Source organism: Ananas comosus, linkage group 11, assembly GCF_001540865.1.
Source record: "Ananas comosus cultivar F153 linkage group 11, ASM154086v1, whole genome shotgun sequence".
Lineage (NCBI taxonomy): Eukaryota > Viridiplantae > Streptophyta > Magnoliopsida > Poales > Bromeliaceae > Ananas > Ananas comosus.
The window spans coordinates 12,777,057-12,799,080 of record NC_033631.1 but is presented as its reverse complement, the minus strand read 5'-3'; the positions used below and the strand labels follow the sequence as shown (position 1 = coordinate 12,799,080).

The 22,024-nt window shown below is 36.4% G+C and overlaps 2 protein-coding genes across 13 annotated transcripts; one reads left to right on the top strand and one right to left on the bottom strand.

Annotated features, from left to right (window-relative positions):
* LOC109717607 (transcription factor bHLH87-like) lies at positions 217 to 15,325 on the bottom strand. Of its 12 annotated transcripts, XM_020243460.1 has the most exons (8): positions 15,117 to 15,325; positions 14,946 to 15,031; positions 13,726 to 13,777; positions 13,270 to 13,554; positions 11,817 to 11,865; positions 10,769 to 10,941; positions 2,658 to 2,864; positions 217 to 2,487 (listed from the first exon to the last, which is right to left on the bottom strand). In XM_020243460.1, the coding sequence occupies exon 8, from the start codon at positions 2,439 to 2,441 to the stop codon at positions 1,206 to 1,208; it is 1,236 nt and encodes a 411-aa protein (XP_020099049.1). In that variant the 5' UTR covers positions 2,442 to 2,487; positions 2,658 to 2,864; positions 10,769 to 10,941; positions 11,817 to 11,865; positions 13,270 to 13,554; positions 13,726 to 13,777; positions 14,946 to 15,031; positions 15,117 to 15,325; the 3' UTR covers positions 217 to 1,205. The 12 variants fall into 12 exon arrangements, 8 of the variants coding, with proteins under 8 accessions (XP_020099049.1, XP_020099047.1, XP_020099046.1 ...); XM_020243458.1 differs by lacking the exons at positions 13,726 to 13,777; positions 14,946 to 15,031 and adding an exon at positions 13,033 to 13,105; XM_020243457.1 differs by lacking the exons at positions 13,726 to 13,777; positions 14,946 to 15,031.
* On the top strand, positions 16,441 to 21,942 carry LOC109717609 (single myb histone 4). The gene is made up of 5 exons (XM_020243468.1): positions 16,441 to 16,811; positions 17,444 to 17,643; positions 18,745 to 18,829; positions 21,035 to 21,118; positions 21,417 to 21,942. Exons 1-5 carry the CDS (start codon positions 16,662 to 16,664, stop codon positions 21,705 to 21,707), a joined length of 810 nt encoding a protein of 269 aa, XP_020099057.1. The 5' UTR covers positions 16,441 to 16,661; the 3' UTR covers positions 21,708 to 21,942.

The window sequence follows — 22,024 nt, the reverse complement described above, 5'->3', positions numbered from 1 at the left end:
TTTTCTTTTTTTTTTTTGAGGGGAGGGGGTGGGGGGAAGTGTTGAGCACAGCAGGCATGTGCGGAGCAACAAAGTTGGTGGCCTTCTCAAGGGCACGCTCGGCTCGAATTAAAGGGGACAGTGCCCTCTGCCACACATGGTCAGGCCCAAAGGGAATGTCTTTTGGCATTGGGGAGCCCCATGTGGTACAGATCATATATATATACCAATTTTAACTTAAACAGGAAAGCTACCACACTCGGATTCTGACCATCGATGTTCAGCACATTTCGAGAAATACAAACAATAGAAAAATATATGTCAAAAATAATACAAAAAAGGGGGGGGGGAGGGGGAGGGGGAGGATTCCATTCCATAGAAGCATTAATTTTGAGGTGGGTGGGTGATCACTCTCAAGACAAATTTAAGTCTAACACCCCTTTTCCTTGGGCTCTTAATCATAGGTGACATGATTAATATTTTCCTCACACTCTTTGAAGTACACTGGCATAAAAGCTCCTTAGTTAAAGCAACATGAAAGTAAGTAATCATGAAGCCTATGATATGAGTTTTTTGGGGCTTATCTAAGCTAGGGTTTCTGCATGGCACAGATAGATCATTAAAAGGCAAAATAAAGAAAAAACAAAGAGGAAAAAAGAAGAAGAAAGAAGAAGAAACTCTAGATTAAGGTTTAAAGTTAATGATGATGATGATGATGATGATGATAAAAGGAGATGAGAGTAGTACTGTCTGGCCAAGTTTGCTTTATGGACATGAAAAGAGGCTTTGGCATGGTGAAAAGGTGGCCAAAGATAAAAAGGGAGAGTGTACACAACAATTTGATCAAAAAGGTTAACCTTTTCTCATCCCTCCTCCCCCCCCAACCCCCTCCCCCACTTTTTGGGTTTTTGGGTGTTGGAATTAGGATTTGGTTAGGGAAAAAGTGTGTCTAAATGAGAGAGCTAAAATGAACAGGTGTTGCCCTAAACACCAACCCCTAATGATGCATGGGATGATACGACTTGTGGGTTTTTTGGGGAGCTTAATTAATTCCCTTTTTCCCTTTTGAGGTTTAGGGTTTTGGGAGGGGGAAAAGGCCTGCATGGGAAAAGTTTGGCTCATGAGTAATAATATTGTTGGGGGAGGAGGAAGTAACAGTAGCAGCAGCAGCAGCAGTAGCAGTAGCAGTAGAAGTAGAAGTGGGTAGTAGTAGTATAACTGATGTGCTACTGCATGCTGTTGATGATGGAACCATCAACCTTGCTTCCTCCTAGGGTTTCCAATGCTCTGACCTGGGACTTGAGGAACTTGAGATAGTTTGCAGCCTCATCAAGCATGGATGCGGTGTCCATCTTGCTCCCTCCTGGGACCAGCCTCTGAAGAACCCTAAGCCTTTCGCTTATCCTCTCTCTCCTATGCCTTGCTGCAACAGTTTGCGGGTCGCTTGAGATCCTCACATTCTTCCTCTTCGGCCTCTCCGCCGCCTCTTCCGCCCCAAGATTCAACGGCCTCATGGCCGCAGCCCTGTATATCATCTCCTTCACCTGCGCGATCGCCTCCGTGTCGGGCTCGTAGTTGCTCTCCTGAGAAAATTCGATGTTGTTGCTCGTCGACTGCCCCGAATTCTTCTCGCCTTTCGATCTCTTGCCTTTCGACGAGTTGCTGCTATTTCCGCCGAAGACTATCTGGAAGCCTCCTTCCATAGCCGGAGAGCTGGATCGAAGAAGGCTGCATAAATGGCTCTTCTCTCCCAACAATATTCCTTCACACTCCTCCTCCAGCTTTCTCTTATGAGGGTTCGGTGCCTTCGGGTTAAAGAACTCAAGCTGGGGAGGCTCCGGGTTCGAAGAGCTCTGCGATGCCGCCTCGTCCCGATTCAGCGTGTTGCGGTCGAAGGAAGCACAGTTCTCGGACTCCCCCGAAGAGATGTTGCCGGTACTGTAACTCAAGTTTTGGAAATTTTCACCGCTCGAAAGGTTTTCGAGTAGAGCGCGCTGTGAATCGACGAACGTGGGTCTACTGATCGGCACGAGAGAAGAGCATAACAACTGATCAGAACTAGAAAGAATAATATCGGCGCACCACGCGGTCGTCGCTTGTTGTGATCTCGCGAGAACTGATGAATCGGCCACCAACTTGATAATTTCCTGGGGCTGGGGCTGCAAGAGATCGAGACTTGAAATGCCATCCATGGAGTCGAAAGGCGCTGGAGCGAGCATTCCCACCATCTGATCATCACAAACTCCTTCGATGTTACTCGAACTAATCGTGTCGCATGCGCGAACGCCTTGAAGCTCCAAACCTGTGCTGTAGATACACTCGTGGAGCTCAACGTCATCATTTATGTTGCTGTAGTACTCCTTCGGTTCGGAGAAGTTATCGTACTGGGTGCTCCAAATGCATGTCGAAGTGGAAATCTCATGTTGGATGGGTGTCGGATTGCTCCAACCCAAACTATCCATTAATCAACACCGAATAATTAATTAAGCTAAGCCTCTTCTTCTGGGCCTGCAAATCAAATTGAATCAGCACTGCTACTCCTGTTCTGAATCTTAACATGAGATCACAAAGATCAAAGAATACAATTTGGAAGCACAACATACATATATATACACACACAAAGGTACGCATATATATATATGTATATAAACACAAAGTGCTAGCTATTGCGCACATACCTTGTGCAAATCCGACCGAGGAGACGCTAAAGCACCGAACGGACCGCGCGATCGTGTCCCTTTGGAGAAAATATCTCAACCTAGTCTATGGGAGTTGGAGGGAATGTGGTGGATAGGAACAATATAGGTAGGCATATTGTATGAGCTTGTAGTTAATCTCCGCGCGTCACGATGATAGATATCATTCATCAGCCACCGCGACATCTACTGCAAAGAGGACCAAAACAGCCGTCGCTAACGCGGGTTTTAGTAGGAGACAAAGCATTGAATTAGCCCTCATGACCCTAGCTAGTTCAAATCATCACATATGACCATTGATTATGTCACCCCCAGGAAAGGGAAAGAACAGAGATCAGAAGCTATTAACAAATTCACGCATGTAACTCTTACCTTAACTCGGTGGTACTGCTACTGAGGAAGGGTTGGGGTTGGGGTTGGGGTTGGGGTTGCGGTGTGGGGGGGGGGGGGGGGAGAAGGGAATTAAATGAGTTGATCTATGTAACATTCTCTCTTCCAAGAAAGTGCATATGGGCTTATAAAGAGGAGCTAGCTAGAGTTTAATGGTCCCTCGCAAATACTCTTACAAGGGCTAGGTAACTAGCTAGATCTTCTTTTTTTTAAAAAAAAAAAAAAAAAAACCTTTTTTTAAATGGTTTGAGTTGTGTTGGATTTGAAAAGATAAGGCTTTTTTTGGGGGACAGTTTAGTGGGGAAAGCAGATGGGCAGCATATGAAAGACTTGTCAAAGAGGATAGAGAATAACATTATTTATATATATATATATATGAGGATTATGAATAAAGCAATATGCTAAGATGGGAAAAGAGCTGCACCTCTCTAGTGATTGCTTCTTTAGTACGTATATATGAAACCCCTCTTTATTTCATTATAATATACTTACTATATATATTATTCCCTGAGATCTACCAATTAACTTGCTTTCTCTGGGCCATGCAGTGAGAGCTTGCGAGTTCCACCTTCTTTTGTCTGAATTATTATTTTATATATATACACAAATGGTACAAATTATAAGTAGCTAGTATGTTAACTATTAAACGTTATTTTACATATATATGTATATATATCGACAAGTTATGTATATATATCGACAAGTTTAATTATTAGTTGCTTTAATATTGCCACCGACAAATCATACAGTAAAAACTACATGGGGTGGAGTATTTGAAGTTATTCAATTTCTACGCGCCCAAGTTGAACTTGATTACTTGAGTATGGACGAAATGTAATTTCTTACGCAGACGTAAATATGCAGCGTACACACGCACAACACTCACACATGTACACGAGAGAGAGAGAGAGACAGAGAGAGAGAGAGAGAGATTAGTTTGTTTCTGCAAAACAGGACAAGAATAAACCAACAAGATGTTACTCATAAAAAGATCGATGGATGGGTATCATACCAACTAAGAGAAATTTTTTTCTTTTTGGGAAGAGAGAGATGCGTAATATTTGCATATATTAAAGAAATTTGTTGGCTTTTTGCAAATAATCCAGAATAGGAAAGCAACAAAGGATTACTGAAAAAGATGACTCGCGCGTTGAAAACGAAAGAATTAATATTTACTGTACACATGATAGGTATAACTGGAAAATTTCATCAACTCTTGTTTTTGTCCTTCTTGTTGAAAACCACATCGACTATAGGTTAGGGACCAGCTTGTCGATGCAATTGTTAAACAACAATTAATGAGACTCAGATTTTAGTTTAATTCTTTATTCGTGCTTTCTCTCGCTACAAAATGAGAGTGAAATTAAGTGGACCCAATATGCCAGTTGTTTTTGGAACTATATATATATATATATATATATAGTTGCAAAACAAATGTTGTCACTGGTAAAAATTAATTAGAAACTAGGGGATGTTGGGAACAAGTGATCAAAATAAGAGATACTGTGCACATGGGAGTATTAATGAATGCATACATATATATACTTCGGTGGATGCCCTCCAAAATTCTGACAAGGAATATATCAAGGAAAAAGAAGTGTTAAGATTTGGGGCTGGAGACATATATTACGGAGGAGCCTTTAGTGATGAGCTATCGAAATTGATATACTAATATTATTATTATATTATTGTACACTTCAAATTCCTTTTAGGGTGCAGAGAGAGAGAGAGAGAGAGAGAGAGAGAGAGAGAGAAATATATAGATCAACTTGTTGCTAGGATATATAATTGGCCTACTATTATTATTTAGTTTGAATGCATATATGATTGGCTATATGGATAACTGGGGCTTTCACATGCTTACCACCATGTACAGCTCATTGTAATTGTGTTCTCACCATTTTAAACAGCTTAAATGCACGATCGAGTAGCCCTAATTAAGGAGTTTATTTCATCTCCGCAAATTAATCATCTCTGACCTTGAACTAATTACTTTTTCCAACGCTAAAAAGCATTCGATAAATCGAACGTTATGAAACTAATAATGCATCTTCTAATAGAAAGTTGGAGGTCGAATAAGAAGTCTCAAAAATAGAATCTCTAATTTGCAGTTTTTACTTGGGATAGAAAGTAAGCTTTCCAAATATTTAATACAGGAAATGCATTGCACTGCAATATTGTTACAACCAATAATTGATATTGCTGAATCAAAATCAAAATGGGCACCTCATAATGTACTTGAATAATAATAAATAAATATTCAGAAGATAAGAGAAGCATATAAATCATTAATTATATACCTCACCAGTGGCACTATTCAAATAATAACGAACGGAATACACATCAGCTAGAGAGTAGAGAGTGGAAAAACTCTAAACCGAGAGAGAGAGAGAGAGAGAGAGAGAGAGAGAGAGAGAGAGCCAACCTTTTTATTTATTACTAGCGTAACCGTAACCCACAACTTGCACACTGTTATGTCGCCCTTTTGACATTAGAGGTAGCCCTAAAATTAAAAAAGGGAAATAATTGCACCCAAATTGTGAAAGAATCAACACTATGTACTCCAAGTCATATAGGTGCCTCTACATTCAAAACTAGATATAAATTTTATACTCATATACTCATTCAACCATAAATTTTATTGCATTACAGTTCTACCTTTCTATTACTAAAAATATAAAAATATTATTTCAGCTCGAAAATAAATATGGTGAAAAATATACGCTCTATTTTGCCGTATGGTGGTAGCATTTTTTTATGGATAATTTTAAATATTATCCATATGCTTTCGCACTTTTTCACTTTAGTATCCCTCTGGTTTAAAGTGTATCAATTTAATACTATGTGATTTTATTTTTTTCCTTTCGTCAACTCCTTCGTTAACTTTTCATTAAATCATATACAAAAAACTTTAAATATCCCGCCTATAGTTTATCGAATATTCACTTTAGTATTCTTTAATTNGTTGTGTTTTTTTTTTTTTTTTTTTTTTTTTTTTTTTTTTTTTTTTTTGGGTGCGTTGGTGGAGCGGAGGGGATTGAGGAATGGCGTGGCGTTATTTTTTGGTTTAGTATATTGGTGTCATGCGCCGGATGATGACGCCAAGTACCAACCAGGATTTGGGACCACGTGGTGACCGCGCCCGTGCAAGTTGTGGGGCCCGCATCGCTCGTCAATGATTGATAGGAGCCGTTCCAACCGTTCACTCGGGGGGTCCGGGAAACGGGTCAAATTGAACGGTGCCTTTTCGACCCGCGCAGCGTTTCCGTTCGAGGTGCGAGCTGGCCAGTGGCCACCCACGTCACGCCTGAACCGAACCGGCCGAGCCGGAAGCCGTTACGGTGGGCCGGACTAGACCAGGCCGCGGTGGGGCCCGAGGTCCGCGCGTTTACTGGTGGGAAGGGGTTCGTGGCTATGGGATTGCGTCGACACATGGACCGCTCCCATTGGTTGGTTGCCGGAGCCATTAGCTACCTCTACCTCTACCTCTGGACGGCCCCGCACACGGATACAGGACCACTCGGAGCGCAGTAAAGAAAAGGATTAATTTCATACGTATTCTTATAAATACCGTGGATGATAAATATATTTTTACAAAATTCAACTATCTTATATTATTATTCTTATAAGAACTTTAATATTTTCAAATCTATCCATCTGATTCATTACCGTTAACGAACCGTTTTTATTTTTAATTTTGCCATCACAAATATATTCTTTTAAAAATCATAACAGTATAATATAAAAAAAATAAAAATATCGAAAACTAATTAAGATTAAGTATTTAACCATATGTAATTAATTTTCTAACGATTCTAACAGTAAAAATATATTTAAAACATTAATATATAAAAAATAAATTTGTAAGAAATATTTGTCATTTATTATATTTTATAGAGACTGGATGAAATTTAGAATTTACGTGAAAAAAAAATGTAGTGAAAAATCTTTTTGAAAGAAAATAATTTACGCTCTTTAGTATTTATTTGTAAAAATAAAAAATATTTTCATCATGGTTATTTGATTGAAAGAAGAAAGAAAAAACAAATAAAAAATATTTTACATATTTTTTCTATTTACATATTATATATTATTAATATATAATAATTATAATGCTAATCATATATTATTATTATAAGTTATATTTATCAATAAAATATATTTAAAATATATTATACGATGTAATAATATATAATAGTATACATTTAATAGTATAAAATAAATATTTATAAGAAATTGTTATATAATAGCATATTTATATAAAAAATAAAATATTATCATTATATTATATATATATTATATTTAATGAAAGAGGGAGAGAGAGAGGGGTCCATCATGGTAATGGACTCTCTCTCACACGCGGTCCACGAGATGAAGTGGACTTCGTGGACCGCATGCACTATCTTAAGTAGGCCGCGTGTTTTTACTGTAGATTTTGGCTTGTCGCTTTCTTTGAGCGAAAAACTAAAATCTAATATTTTCAGGGAATCTAAAAAAAAAAAAAATCTGAGAAAATTTTTTAACAAACAACCAACATCCAAAAAACTATTTTTTGTGTGAAAACTAATTTTCGGAGTAATTTTACAAGCAATCAAACACACCCTGACTCTCAACTCTCTACAGGTAGATCCTACATCCGACGTAAATTGTACATCGAGGGAACAGATGTACATATATCATTGCCGATGATAAAAATAATTAAAAGTGAGGAGTAAAACGAAAATAATTAAGCAGTTGATGTTTCCGCGCTCACTGCTTGTGTAGTAGTTTATGTGTGAGTCGGGGTTTTGTATTTTGCATAATGAGTAACGTTCGGTACCCATCGAGTTTGTTTTGATTTCCATTTGTACACTATTAGTTTCCACATAAGTGTTGAGTTCTCATTTTTTTTTATAAAAGAAAGATAATAAGCTATTCAATATTTTTTTTCAAGAAATAAGGCCAACTAGAAATATAAAATAATTAAACTACGAACTTAAAATTTTAAGTATTAACTATCAAATTTCTAGTCAATTGTGCTAGACAAAAGGGTAAGGTTTTTGTTATAGGAGGATGTTCGAGGCTTTTCTTCCCAAGGCAACACAAAGTTGGTGAAAAGATTTGAACTAAGTAACATTTCTTTAAGCACCCTACAGATGCTGCATGGTGTTTTCTGAAGAAACACAACAAAAGAGGGGGAATGAAAGAGAAAAAAAAAAAAAAAAGAAAAAGAAAAAAAGAAGAGGTCGGTTACATCAATGTTTCTGCTTTTACAGCCAAACAAATGGAGTAAAAATATAACCTGCCACTAATCCATCACTCGTGTCAGCCGACACGAGTTATAATTCTTAAGGCATGTTTGTTTGGATGAATATGGAGAAGGCCAATATTATTTTCCATTGTAAATAACTAGTTATGCTGTTTGGTTCATCATAATATAGATACAGTGGAAACTCAAGTTTTTCAAAATAATGTAATTAACTTTGATTAAAAACAAATTAATACAATGGACAATGCTAACTATAGTTAAATATAATTAATTTTAAGAATTGAGCTCCTATACTTTTAAAAACACTAAGAGATGGAATTGATCAAAGTAATCGATCTAACTGTGAAAAACTTACAAACAACTTGGTGCTTTTAAAAGCACCTTAGCAAGACTCTTGATTTTAGTACTAATTATTTTTTTATTTAGGTAACATGTTTAAAATATGACAAAAATTGATTAGTTAAGTTTACTATCTCTATAGTTTACATATTTAAAATATGATGATAAAAATTGATTAGTTGAGTATTGATATTTTTTTTCACTCTATGATTTTATTATTGTATTATTAGAATTTATGTATAAAATATTTAATTTAATTATCTTAAATTATACTTTTTAATTATATAGGAATACAATTATATTATTCTTTCTTATATTTATAGCTTATTATTTATAAAGTTAGGTATTATTTATGAATAAATAAATAAGATTTAACTTTTATACCATTCACTTCCTGTCAAACAACCAGTAAAAACGATAAACTTCATTTTCATAGCTATAAAAATAAACAACTGAAAAAGAAATAATTTTTACATGAAGTCCATTTCAACTGAAGTCCACTTCGACGACCCAAAATTTACTTTCGATAGACAAAACAAATAAGCCCCTACTCAGCTGGAACACTTTTATATCGTGGAAACCAATCAAGTATATGCAATTATTATGCTCCCCATTCTCTTTGTTGAAGAGCAAAATTGCACAACTATATTAAACCAGTTCTCATGGAGTATCTACGAAAACTTATTCTAGCACTTGGGCGTAATGATCTATAAAACAACTACAAATGTGTCAATTGCTAAAAGGCACGTCAATTTGACAGTGTCCCTAAGATTTACCGGAATTATTTTTGCAAGTATCAAATGATTTGTATAGATTCAAATATCTAGGGTCGTCCTAAACTGATCTTAATTATTTAAATCATGTTTTTTTGTTGTGTTCAGACACCTTCCAATTTCTTTTCAAGTTGTTACAATTTCAGGTTGGAAGTATACATTTTGGCTCCTCATAATGTGACAATGGCGCATTGTCTTCTACCACTGCAAAGAGGGCCCCAATGAAAAGTGTAACATCTCAGTCGTATAGAGTAAATTATTTGACCGATCTCCTAACCGACATATCGATAGCCACATCAATCAAAATCCTCGAAAAATGACAAAACGATATGTGAAAATAAATACTGTATTTGCACAAAGGCATCATCTTCCATGTCCATGTCTATGCCTAACTATGTAATTGCTCAAAATAATAATCACTGTAGCAATAGAGTGGACAGGTTATTAGCTATCACAATTCCTAAAGGAAGGATGTTAATAATGGGAGTGTGACCTTCTAAGGAGCACAAATCTCTTCCAGGAAGATGACTGAGCAGTGTGTGTACGTGTTTTAGGTTTTTTTAGGGAGGGGAGAGAGAAGAGAGTCTGAGAAGTTTGGCATTATCCTGCACATGAATATTTTGGGTTGGTTGTGACAACTCTATGCACCACCTTCAGGATTAAATCTCCGCTGTCGCCCTCTCCAATTTCAAACATGAAGGAATGACATGGTAGTACTGTTTTTTATTTCCTAGAACCAATCACTTGAACCTTTCACATGTAATCCTTTTTTCACTCGTAGCCACAATATTTTCTTAGGCCATTTTGGTTTGACACTAGTTTTCAATTGTTTCACTTCCTGGCAGGGACAGCATGAGATTTTGCAAGAAGCTTCTGGTGGACCACGAATAGCCACAATCGCCATCACCATCGCCATCACATGGCAATCGTTTTCGCCGTCCCGCCCAGGTCAATTGAATGTTCATCCACTAGTTCATGCATGCCCTCTCTTAAGCATTTTGTCCACTTCAAAAACACCACCACCTTCTCTCTCTCTCTCTCTCTCTCATCCCCATCCATAGACAATTGATCTACCAACTTCTACCCTACTGATGTGATAAGTACAATGGCATGGTCCTAGGAATAAGTGCAATTTGGGATCTGACCAAAATTTCCTCCAATTAAGAAAGGGGTAGGCACTAAAAAGAGGGGAGATTTACCACTAAAATAAGTGCGTATATCCGTCACTACTGGCTCAAACTGTCTAATGGAAATGCATTGAAAAGTCAAAACGTAAGTAAAAATCAAGAAGGAAGATAAAATATAAGAGGCATAAGATAAATCTTTTGAACCGTCAATCATACCTTGCTGGAGTGAACCAGAGGAGAGTAAATTGAGAGCAATTTGGAGCAGACTGAGACAGGTGGTCCATGTGGGGGATGCATCACATGCTAGGGTCCACATTGTTGGTACCAAGTCTTCAGATTTGGAATGCACCCAATCAGTGGATCGATGGGTCCGCTCCATCTTTAATGCCCTGCGACAAAAGATTCAGGCAAAACAGATCATTTGGATGCAATAGGAACTGAATGTTGAATGTTGTGATTGAATGTAAATAAAGAGTAACATTTATTATAATTTCATTTAAAGACAGTTTCCCCCTTTCGATAAAATTGTGAAATCAACAATAGTAGTCCTCTTAGTCACATGAACATTCTCCAGCCAATTAGTGTGAGGAAGACGCAGCAACCATAAAAAAAAAGATTACGAAGGAGAACAACGGTTACCAAACATTTCCAGCTCACCTCCACAATATCTAATGCCTATGCTAACAAATTTTGCACTGACATCGCTATCTCACATATTTTCTAATTTCGTCACTTTCCATTCCTGGAAAGCTAAACATACTAACCCATTTGGATTTTTTTTTATAATAGTGGACAGTACATCCTGAGCAAAGATTTTGTAAGTACATCATAAATTCCCAATAGGAGCCAATTTTGATTTTTCCAAGGCTCAAAAAGGGTAAGTTGCACTTAGTAATCCTTTTCTCTTTCTTCGTTATTTTTTAAAATAAAAATATGAAAACACCATTCTTGGGCAGCTTGAGCTTTTTGGGACAAAACAATATTTCACATGATATCGGAGTCAATTCTCAACTCCTGCCTTAATGTTGTGGGTTAAATCCCAAATTTCAACATCCATTTAATGGATTAATTTTATGAGTTAAATCCTCTCTTATCTTGTCTGTCAATCCCAAGTGTCATATCCATTCAGCAAGTGAACGCGAGCATTAAATATGTTCTTGGACAACTTCTTGTTACATTGATCTTTTGAGTAACATGATATTACTCCTCTTGACATGTACAACTCTTTCATAATGTTTGTCAATATAAAAGAAGTGTGACTAACCCCACCCAGATTGGTCGATCAACATCTTGTTGTTAGCTCATAGTTCACACTGTTGTCAGGGATAAAGAATCAAAAGTTAGACATCTAGACGAAGCAAGTTTTGATTAGAATAACCAGCATAATACAAGCAATCAATAGTATCCGTCCAGCATCTTTTTGTAAAGATAAAGCCTTTATAATATAGAGAATAACAGAACATTTTGAAAAAGCAGCAAACCAATGTTTCTTTAAAGACACAAAGATAAATGCTCAAACTTGTTGGATAATGGCAGTACTATAAAGAGAAGCAATACCAGAGATAAAATTTAGCAGGCATCTGGGGTAAACAAGCAAGAGATATTGTGGACCCAAAGCCAAAGTGATATGTTAATTTAAAAATTATGCCAATCTTGATAACTATGCAGAAAAAAGATTGTTCAGAACTCGTGCTTATATAGTGCTGAGTTTATGCATAACAGACTTCATTAGCGTACAACACAGAGTAACTGTCCCATTTTAGCAGCAACAGAAAGTGTTTGCGGTAAACAAAGAAACTAGTGGAGCGCTGATAAGCATCAAAAGGGAAATAGCTTGAACAGGAAAAGTGCAATGACTTTACAAAGTGTTCATACCAAAAAGTTGGTGTATGCAATTTGTAGCACTGTACCAAGAAAATCACCCAAATGCAGGATGAATTACAACAGGCATCAAAGAAGTTCCTTTGCAGTTCCAGAGGCACAGAATGCAACAACTTAATCAGAGAGTTTAGGCTTTCTAGAAGATAAATATTAATTATGGACTTATGGGTCTTTTGTTAGAGAAAACAGTACAATAAATCTTACATTTACTGGTTCAGGGATAAAGAAATGAAAAAAAGAAAAGAAAAGAAAAGAAAATCTTAGAATGCTTTATTATCTGCTTAGCTTTTGACAAGGAGGGCATCTCCTTCTTTGTGCTAAACAAAAGTAAAGTCGGTTAACCTACAAAAGTAAAGCCCTACATTACATAGAGCACCCAAACAACAAATATTAACAGACTTAGAAAGATGCAGGACGTACAGCTTTATGTGAATGAGGATAATTGAAAATTGGAAACTTTAACTATTATTTCTTGCACTATAAGCTCAAAGCAGTTGTAAAAATAAAAAAAACAAAGTAAATCAAACAATTATGAGAAAGCATGTTCAGAAAATACAATCCTAGAAGCAAAAATAAGGAGATACTAGAAAGATAATTACCTCAGCTGTAAAAAGGCAAAAGCATGTATCAAAAATCAGTTGACATCAGTTGACAGACGTATCCACATACAAACTGCCTCAGATCAACAATGCAGGAAATAAATAACTTCACCATGGCAGGTTTCTTAAAGCACTAATTAAAGAGATACTAGCAAGATAATGACCAATTATGAGGTCCCAAAGCTATGATAATTATGTTCTTCATGAAAAATAAATTGAAAAGAACAAAGTGCTCACATGATTCAATACAAGCATGTTGAAATGCTAAGTGCTATGGCTTATTGTGTGAGCGAAAGCATGGCCATATCCATTTTGGGGGCAGCCGACCGACCACCATCATGATAAGTTCCATTTAGCATGTTCTTAGACACATCCGAAAAAAAAAAAAAAGAGGAAAAATCCTCAACCCCAACCTACTATAAACATTAGGTGTCAGCATGCATTGGAATGCAGTAGCACAATAGCAGCCTGCACAAGTCCTCAATTCCACCCGGCATAGAAATCCTTAATCATTCCAATGTCCTGAAATAATAGACGATCCGTTTAATTTTTTATCAATATAATTTTCAGCGACAAAGCAATCAATAGTGCAAATAAGACGAAGCTTAGTTTTAGCCACAGTAGCAATTTAGTGTATACTTTCAGATAATTTGAGCTAAATTACAACTACCAAGCCTGAAAATCCTTGTTTACCTCGGTCACCCCTCTGCATTTCTAGCTGTTGCAAAGTCAAAACTACACTAGCCTATATCACAAATATATCTCTTCATTAGTAAATCTTTGTTAAGGCCCTGTTTGGATACGTAAACATCTTACTCAGTAGATCTATTTGGTTTACCATCCAATCATGTAGTATCTACTTGATGAGGAATGTGATCAAATGCCTTGATTAGACACCATATTTGATCTTCAAGTCATTTTTTCGAAATAAAATATTTCATCTTGCAGATGAAATATGCTATCCTACAAAATAATGCATGTTGAGATCTTTCAAAGAGCAAAACTCAAACTCCTTGCTTTCGATCACACAAAACAAAAAATCTATATACAGAATAAGTTGTCATTGAATAACTTATTTTGACATCCAAATAGGCCTAAATCAAATTTAAGGCATAATAACAAGAGTAACGCATCGTTGACAACTTGACATGCTAACTACATTCGGATCCACTTTCCTCTGGGAGTAAGAATTAACACAAATAGCATGACAGTATAACTTAATCAAACAGCAAAACATTCTCTCCAGCAGTTCATCCTTCGATGCCTCAAATCATTTTATCCCATCGCAAAGGCTAAATGCACCTGCCGCAACAATATGTCGTAGCCTCTGCTCCTCATTCCTATCTTCTTATTAATTGTCATACATTACAGCAAAGGCCCTCGAGGAAAATCTAAAAAAACTTATATATATCTTTCGATGATATGTGTAATACTTTGATGAGTGGTGGCAGATATACTATACGAAAAATGTAAAGAAACATCGAATGAAAAAAAAAATATTTTGAAAATAGAAAAATAGCACAATACTATTAGGGTTTAGGCAGTTAGCATTTCACTATTGTCTTAATGAATCAGAGGCAAATTTAATAGATTATACATCCAAGTCCAAACTATTCCCATTCTAACGTGGATGCTCTAATTCTAGCACTTCTTCAACAGCATATTACAAATGTCTCTTTAATTCAGCATTTGAGAGAACAAATGAGTACGCGTACACAGTTCGTTCACAGTCCCTGTAAAATTTGCTCTCGTGATCCAGAATAACAGCTAAACGAGCGTTTGCATCAAATGACTAGTATAAGACCAACACGAGGAGATAATTTAACCAGAATAGGCATAAATATCATACGAAAATAGCTCCTAGCGATAACACGAGGCGATAATTTAACCAGAAATAGGCGTAGAAATCATACGAAAATAGCTCCTAGCGATTGACGGCTCCGCAAAAGGATTCAAACCCTAAATGCTTATGAAGATCCCTCAGATGAAAAGGGGAAACCTAAGATGAACACGTCGATACTTGGAATCAGAGGATCGAAGAAGATGAGACGAGAGAGAGAGAAAGAGAGGCGAATGGTGATTACCTCGGCAAGGAGTTCGAGGTTGAGGAAGAGACGATCGGAAGCAATTCGCTTTATAATTTATCGGAGTTGGAGAGGATTACCGCGGAGCGAACGAAGACGACGACGTAGCGGGGGAGTAGAGAGACGATGAACTAATAAGAGAGAACAACTTGCGAATCATTCGAATTTCATTTTTCAATTAAAAACATCAAACTTTAATTTTATTTTCTAAATAAAATAATAAAATTATAGTTAATTCCGGGCTTAATTAAGACAACGTCCTCTACTTTGCATAAAAACTTTTAACGATAACATGTTGAGATAATATGTTTTTAAGTCCATTTAAGCTCCTTCAAATACAACTTTCGGTATTAAAAATTTAAAAAATTATAAAAAATATTTACATGCTATAATTTAAGTATTTTTTTGCATTAACTAATTTTGTAACATTCCCGTCAAAAATTAACAAAGTGGAGAATTGATGCTATTTAATTTTTTATACATAAAGATATTTGAGATATAAGATAAAGTGCAGAGGAATTTTATAATTAAACCTAAATCGTCATATATCGTCCACTAGAGACCACATAACTATTAATTTATGTTTTAAACATAATTTATTTTTAAATTTAGCTGTCAAATTTCCACTTTCGTAATATGAAATAAATAAATAACATTAGTGATGATTTAATAAATAAAATTATGGTACATGAATTGCAGTTAATACGACGTTGTTGTACTAATGGTTGAATTAGTTAATGCTACTCAATAGTTAATAGTAGATAAAAATGTGCAGCAAAATAAAATTAAAACATGAAGTAAAATTTTATACTTTTATTGAGATAATTAAAGTTCGACAATTTACATAAAAATATCAACAAAAGTTTGGTGACAAATGTTGTAATATACATCCTCCATTAGAAAGAAAAATATAGCCATTAGAAACTCATTTGAGCATTCGGCTTAAATAATTTATTAATTAAAAAAAAACGAGAGGAATGCTATAGTTATCTACCATATTATTTTACTAATTTAAAATTTTTAATTAACAATTATTTTATTCATCAAATCGGCAACTAACATTTTATTGCCATTTTTATAATTTAAATTTTTTCATCCTATTATTCTGTATTTGTTTTGTTTTACCATAAAAGTTTATAGTTAATTAGGACCGCAACAAACTATAATTATATAAATAACAAAATTATATTATAAATTATAAAATAATATTTTATTTTATTTTATTTTAATTATTAGTTTATATTTTATAATAAGAAATAAAATTATAGAATGCTAATTAGTTTTTTTAAAATTTTTATTAACAATGAGGCTGAAAAAATGAAATAAATAAATTTGTCAAATTAATCATCGTCCCCAACAAGTGAATATCGTCCCCAACAAGTGTATGAATATTAGGGTTCCGACTTTCGACTTCCGATCTGTTTCGGAAGTCACTGAGACTTATTAGGGTTAGGGTTCGGGAGCGTCGAAGCAGCAGGAGGAAGACGAAGTGCGGGGTAGAGAGAGAGAGAGAGAGAGAGAGAGAGAGAGAGGTGGGGGAGAGTGATGGGGGCTCCGAAGCAGAAGTGGACGTCGGAGGAGGAGGAGGCGCTGAGGGCCGGCGTGGACAAGCACGGCGCCGGGAAGTGGCGAACCATCCAGAAGGATCCCGAGTTCAGCCATTGCCTCGCCACCCGCTCCAACATCGATCTCAAGGTCCCATCCGATCCCTTCTCTTCTTTTCTCTTTTTCTTTTTGGATGGTTTTTTTTAAGCAATTCTTAACCCAATTTGAGCAAATATTTGGTGGAGGTTTGATCCCTTCTTTACCCGTTTAATTTGCACGACATGAAGAGAGAAAAGAAAAGTGAAAACTTGTGAGTTGCTAACTCCTTACGAGTCATGATGATATGAATCAAGGTTTGTAATGTGGTTTGGTTTTGGTTTTATTGAGTAGATTATTCGCTGTTTTTAATGTTTTATTAATTTGTTGCAGCACATTCGCTCAACTGTAGAGTTTAATCTTTGAAGATGAATCATAAGTTGAAAGATTTGAAAAGTGTTAAATTCTCAAATAGATGGAAAACATGAATGATTAAGTCAGAAATTCAGAATACTATAAACAGCATCATTCTGGATACTATAGCTAGGTATTTTGCTTGTTAGGTTAGTGGTTAAGTTATTCAATTGGCGAGTTATATCATCTTAGTTCCTCCTGTTTATTGAAGTGTTCTCATAATGTTTCTTGTCTTTGTGTATCCGGTTCTATCAAAATACTAATGTGCTTTCATGCGTATCATCCCGTCTGTTATATTCAGGACAAATATAACTTCTCTTTGTTATATTCAGGACAAATGGAGGAATATGAGTATTAGTGCCAATGGGCAAGGTACCAGAGAAAAGGTGAGGACTCCAAAGGTGAAGAGCCTGCAAGCCACCCCATCGTCTAGCTCTCAGGGGGTCGCTGTCTCTGTCCAGCGTAAAGATGAAGCAACAACAGCAGCAGTAGATCGTGCAAACAGCTCACAAGATGCAAAAAATCCTCCTCGGTAATTTCTTGCTTTTATTTTCTTGGAGTTGATTGCAAATTCACCCTCACAAGTTTGATCTGTTATTCAGTTTCGCCCTCACTGTTTCAATTGCAACATGTAATCCTCCGTCATTTCGATTACATCTCCCAGAGTTTTGATTCTAACAATTTAGTCCCTGAAGTTCGATTGCGTTTTCAATTTAGTCTTCAATTTTTCTATTTCAACTAAGAATAGTATAATTATGCAACTTATGTTGTGCCTTTTTCGGATGGTATAACTGTGGAGAATAGGCTTCTGGGACTAAACTGTCATATTCAACTATGAGGACGAACTTGAAATGATGGTCAAGCTTCAAGGCTTAAATTTGTAACTATTCATGAATTGAGTGCATTAAATTGTTTCTTTTCAATGGAGAAATGTAAGTTGCTTCTTTTTTGCCCTTTTTTTTGTGAAAAAGATGTAGCTTCATTCATTACATAAGTAAACCAAGCTTGACTCAAAAAGGTCTCCAGATGTCTGGCAAAATAAAAGAAAAACAAAAGGAAAACAAAGAAGACATAATAAGAAGGCTTAGAGGGCTCCGCCTTCCTACACCCACGATACTAACGTTTGCAATGTTCACTCCTTAGTTCGACTGTCCTACTTGTTTCCATCTATACCTGCCTTGGTGATCTACTCCTTCCCCTAAAAATGTCATTATTTCTTTGAAGCCAAATACCCCACCACACCGAAGTCAGAGTGGTAAGCCCCTTCTTCCTTTTCCCCACATCTCACTACTTCCTAATAACGCCCCATATTTCCCCCACTTGCCACACCCTCTGGCATAAATGCTCCTTGTCCATTTCCGGGTATACTTTATGCTCCTTGTCCATTTCCGGGTATACCTTTTGCTTGCTGATTGGACAATGAAGATACTACTTTATCTTAGTTCTTTGTGGTAGTTACCACTCACTTCTGTGAGGAACCGTATTAAGTGGCCTAGTGGTTGAAATATTAATGAGTTAGTTATGACTGGAAACATTTTTTTCCTGTTAAACTAAACTTCTACATTGCTGCTTTTGAGTCGCTCACGTCTGGATTTGGAGCCTTATGTTGTTTGTTTGAATTTGCATTTATCAGGTACAATGCAATGATCATCGAAGCTCTTGCTGCATTACAAGAACCAAATGGGTCGGAAATTGGTGCAATATGTAGCTTTATAGAGGTTGTTTAAGGTTTCTGCCAAATGAAATTCAATTGTTGGCTCCTTTTTTTCAGTTAAGAGTAGTAAAATTGTTTTTCTTTTAAAAAAAAAATGCTCGCCTCCTATTAAGTACAATTGCCCAAGGCTTACGTGAATAAATAGGGTCTTAAGATTAGTCATAGGTAGGAAATGTTTTTGGTTTGCTTTATTTTACTAGATCCGTACTAGTTATACTTTATGACCTCCTATTTCGACTGGCCTCTTACTAGTTGCCCAAGTATCATGCATAATTTGTCTAATAATTTGCAAATATGCATATATATTAGCTGATAGAAATGCCTGACGAACATCTAAATTATGGTAATGTTCCATAGTTAAATAATGCTTGCTACTATTTTTTGCTTGTTGCTGGTTGATATGTTTTCTATGGGACTCATTTAGGGATGCAAACGGATCCGGGTTGGTGGAGCTCCCGCTCCGATCCGCCCCGACGGGGGCAGTAAATGGGAGAAGATAAATGGATTCGGGGCGGGAAACGGGGCAAATTTTATGATCCGAGACGGATTCGAGGCAGGAAACGGGAGAAATTTTGATCCGCCCCGAATCCTCCCCGCCATGATCTGCCCCGAATCCACCCCGAAAATTATTTATATTTTAAAAAAATATTTCTAAAAAATAATTAATGTATTTACAAAAAAGTTCAAAATACAAATAACTTAGTACTCTCATTTCTAATATATTTGAAACTTTTGAATTTTGTTTTGAATTGTGATTGATATTTTTTATTTTTATAATTAATATTGTTAAATTATATATACAATATTATTAAAAATTATTAATTTATATTTTACAAAATATTAATAATATTATAATTTTATAAAAAATATTAGTTGGCGGGGCAGATTTGGGGCGCCGGCGGGAGGCGGGTTACAAGGCGGGGCGGATTATGGGATGTATTTTTTAACCCATCACGGATTCGGGGCGGGAGGCGGGGCGGGATTTTGCTAGTCGGGGCCGGAGGCGGGGTGGGGAAGGGCTCCCGCCCCCAGATCCGCTCCGTTTGCATCCCTAGACTCATTCAGTTTTACTAATTTAATTCCACTTTTTAAACTTACGGACTAATAATTCTTCTAAGGTTCATGTTGTAGGACTTCAACAAACCTATGCAAGCCTAAACTGTTTATTTCTCTAATCTACTGTATTTATATGGTTGTTGATGTTCCATCCACGTGGTCCTGCAAACTTGCTTTAGATTCTCATTGTCAAACTTTATCTCAGAAACATAGGTTAAACACCTAAAAATTTTAGAGGTAGTATCCCGGCCGGACTCTATATAGAACTAGGCTGGAATACTATCAATAGCACCAAGCTATTGGTGCTAATACTATCAATAGCACCAAGCTATTGGTGCTATTAGTTTTTTAGCCCTTGGATTGAGAAATATGTGGTTAGGATGATGTGTGCCCTCTAGGATTGAGCTATATATATATATATATATATAGAGTTCGGCTGGGATACTATTGATAGCACCAAGGATTTGGTGCTATCGAGTTTTCCACCGTTAGATTTAACCCTATGTATTTATAGTATTCCAGCCTAGTTCTATATATATATCAATAGCACCAAGCTATTGGTGTTATTAGTTTTTTAGCCCTTGGATTGAGAAATATGCGGTTAGGATGATGTGGGCCCCCTAGGATTGAGCTATATATATATATATATATATATATATATATAGAGAGAGAGAGAGAGAGAGAGAGAGAGTTCGGCTGGGATACTATTGATAGCACCAAGGATTTTGTGCTATCGAGTTTTCCACCGTTAGATTTAACCCTATGTATTGATAGTATTCCAGCCTAGTTCTATATATATATCAATAGCACAAAGCTATTGGTGCTATTAGTTTTTTAGCCCTTGGATTGAGAAATGTGCGGTAATGTGGGCCCCCTAGGGTTGAGTGGGTGGTTGGTTGAATAGTATAATCTAACGGGTAAAAATAATCATAGGGTTAAATCTAACAGTGGAAAACTCGATAGTACCAAGCTCTTGGTGCTATCTATAGTACTCCAGCCNCTCTCTCTCTCTCTCTCTCTCTCTCTCTCTCTCTCTCTATATATATATATATATATATATTATCAAATATTGCCATGATAATTCCATAGTGATTGAGATTAATGTTGCATATTCCTTGATAACTTGATTCGGCTTCTTTGTTGTTTGATGCAGCAAAAGCATGAGGTGCCACAAACTTTTAGGAGGTTGCTTAGTTCAAAGTTAAGGCGGCTTGCTGCCCAGAGTAAAATAGAAAAGGTAAATGTGGTTTTCAAATCCTGCTCCTGCTCCTTTTGCTATGTAGTATATGTATTCTATGTGTTCATGTAAATCTATAGTTTTTTGGGGTCCAGTTCCACTCAATTGAGGTACTAATGGTTCTATTGGAGCTAATCTTAAATTGAAGTGCTCAAGGGAAATTTTACAATTCTCTTCTCTAAATGTATCAATCTGTAAAATAGAGGACCTGCCTTCATACACATGCATGAGAAAGATGAATCCATCCTCAAAATCCAACTAACGGGATGGCAATAATTTGAAATTTTGGTAATTGCAGGTGCAGAAGGGTTACAGGCTGAAGGATTCTTCCTTTGCAATAAAAACTCCAGTCCCGAAACAAAAAGATCCTGCCAACCGCTCGAGAGTGGCACAGAGCTGTGCGAACTCTAACACAATAAGCCACGCAGAGGCGGTGGCATACAAAATAGCAGAAGCCGAGGCAAAATCATTTCTAGCGTCAGAAGCAGTCAAGGAGGCTGAGAAGATCGCGAAGTTGGCGGAGGAGAGCGACGCACTGTTATCCCTAGCTAGAGAGATTTTTGAAAGATGTACAGAGAAATTATGTTGATTGTTTACTTCTAGCAATTTGTTTTTCTTTCGAGTTGTCGCATGTACTTCCTTTTTCGTATTCTTTTTTTATGTTACAGGTTCTCGGGGTGAAGTAGTTATGACGGCTTAAGCGGCATTGTGGATCTTTTATGATGCTTCTGGAGAACAACTTCAGTGGCTTTCGAATTTTTTGTACATTAAAACTTGCTTCACCGGTTACCTTACTAATTGAACAACCCCAGATGTATGGTTAAGTGCGCTATGCATGACAGAGCTTCTTTGACCAGTTGTCCTATTCCCTTGTTACGTATGTCAAATTTCCCCTTAATCATCATC

What these genes read in the sequence shown, in the direction of transcription:
- LOC109717607 (XM_020243460.1), bottom strand. Translation starts at nt 2,441, where the DNA reads ATGGATAGTTTGGGTTGGAGCAATCCGACACCCATCCAACATGAGATT.
- LOC109717609 (XM_020243468.1), top strand. Translation starts at nt 16,662, where the DNA reads ATGGGGGCTCCGAAGCAGAAGTGGACGTCGGAGGAGGAGGAGGCGCTG. An exon ending in GCTCCAACATCGATCTCAAG is followed by an intron (nt 16,812 to 17,443) that starts GTCCCATCCGAT and finishes TGTTATATTCAG; the next exon opens with GACAAATGGAGGAATATGAG. An exon ending in CCCAGAGTAAAATAGAAAAG is followed by an intron (nt 21,119 to 21,416) that starts GTAAATGTGGTT and finishes TGGTAATTGCAG; the next exon opens with GTGCAGAAGGGTTACAGGCT.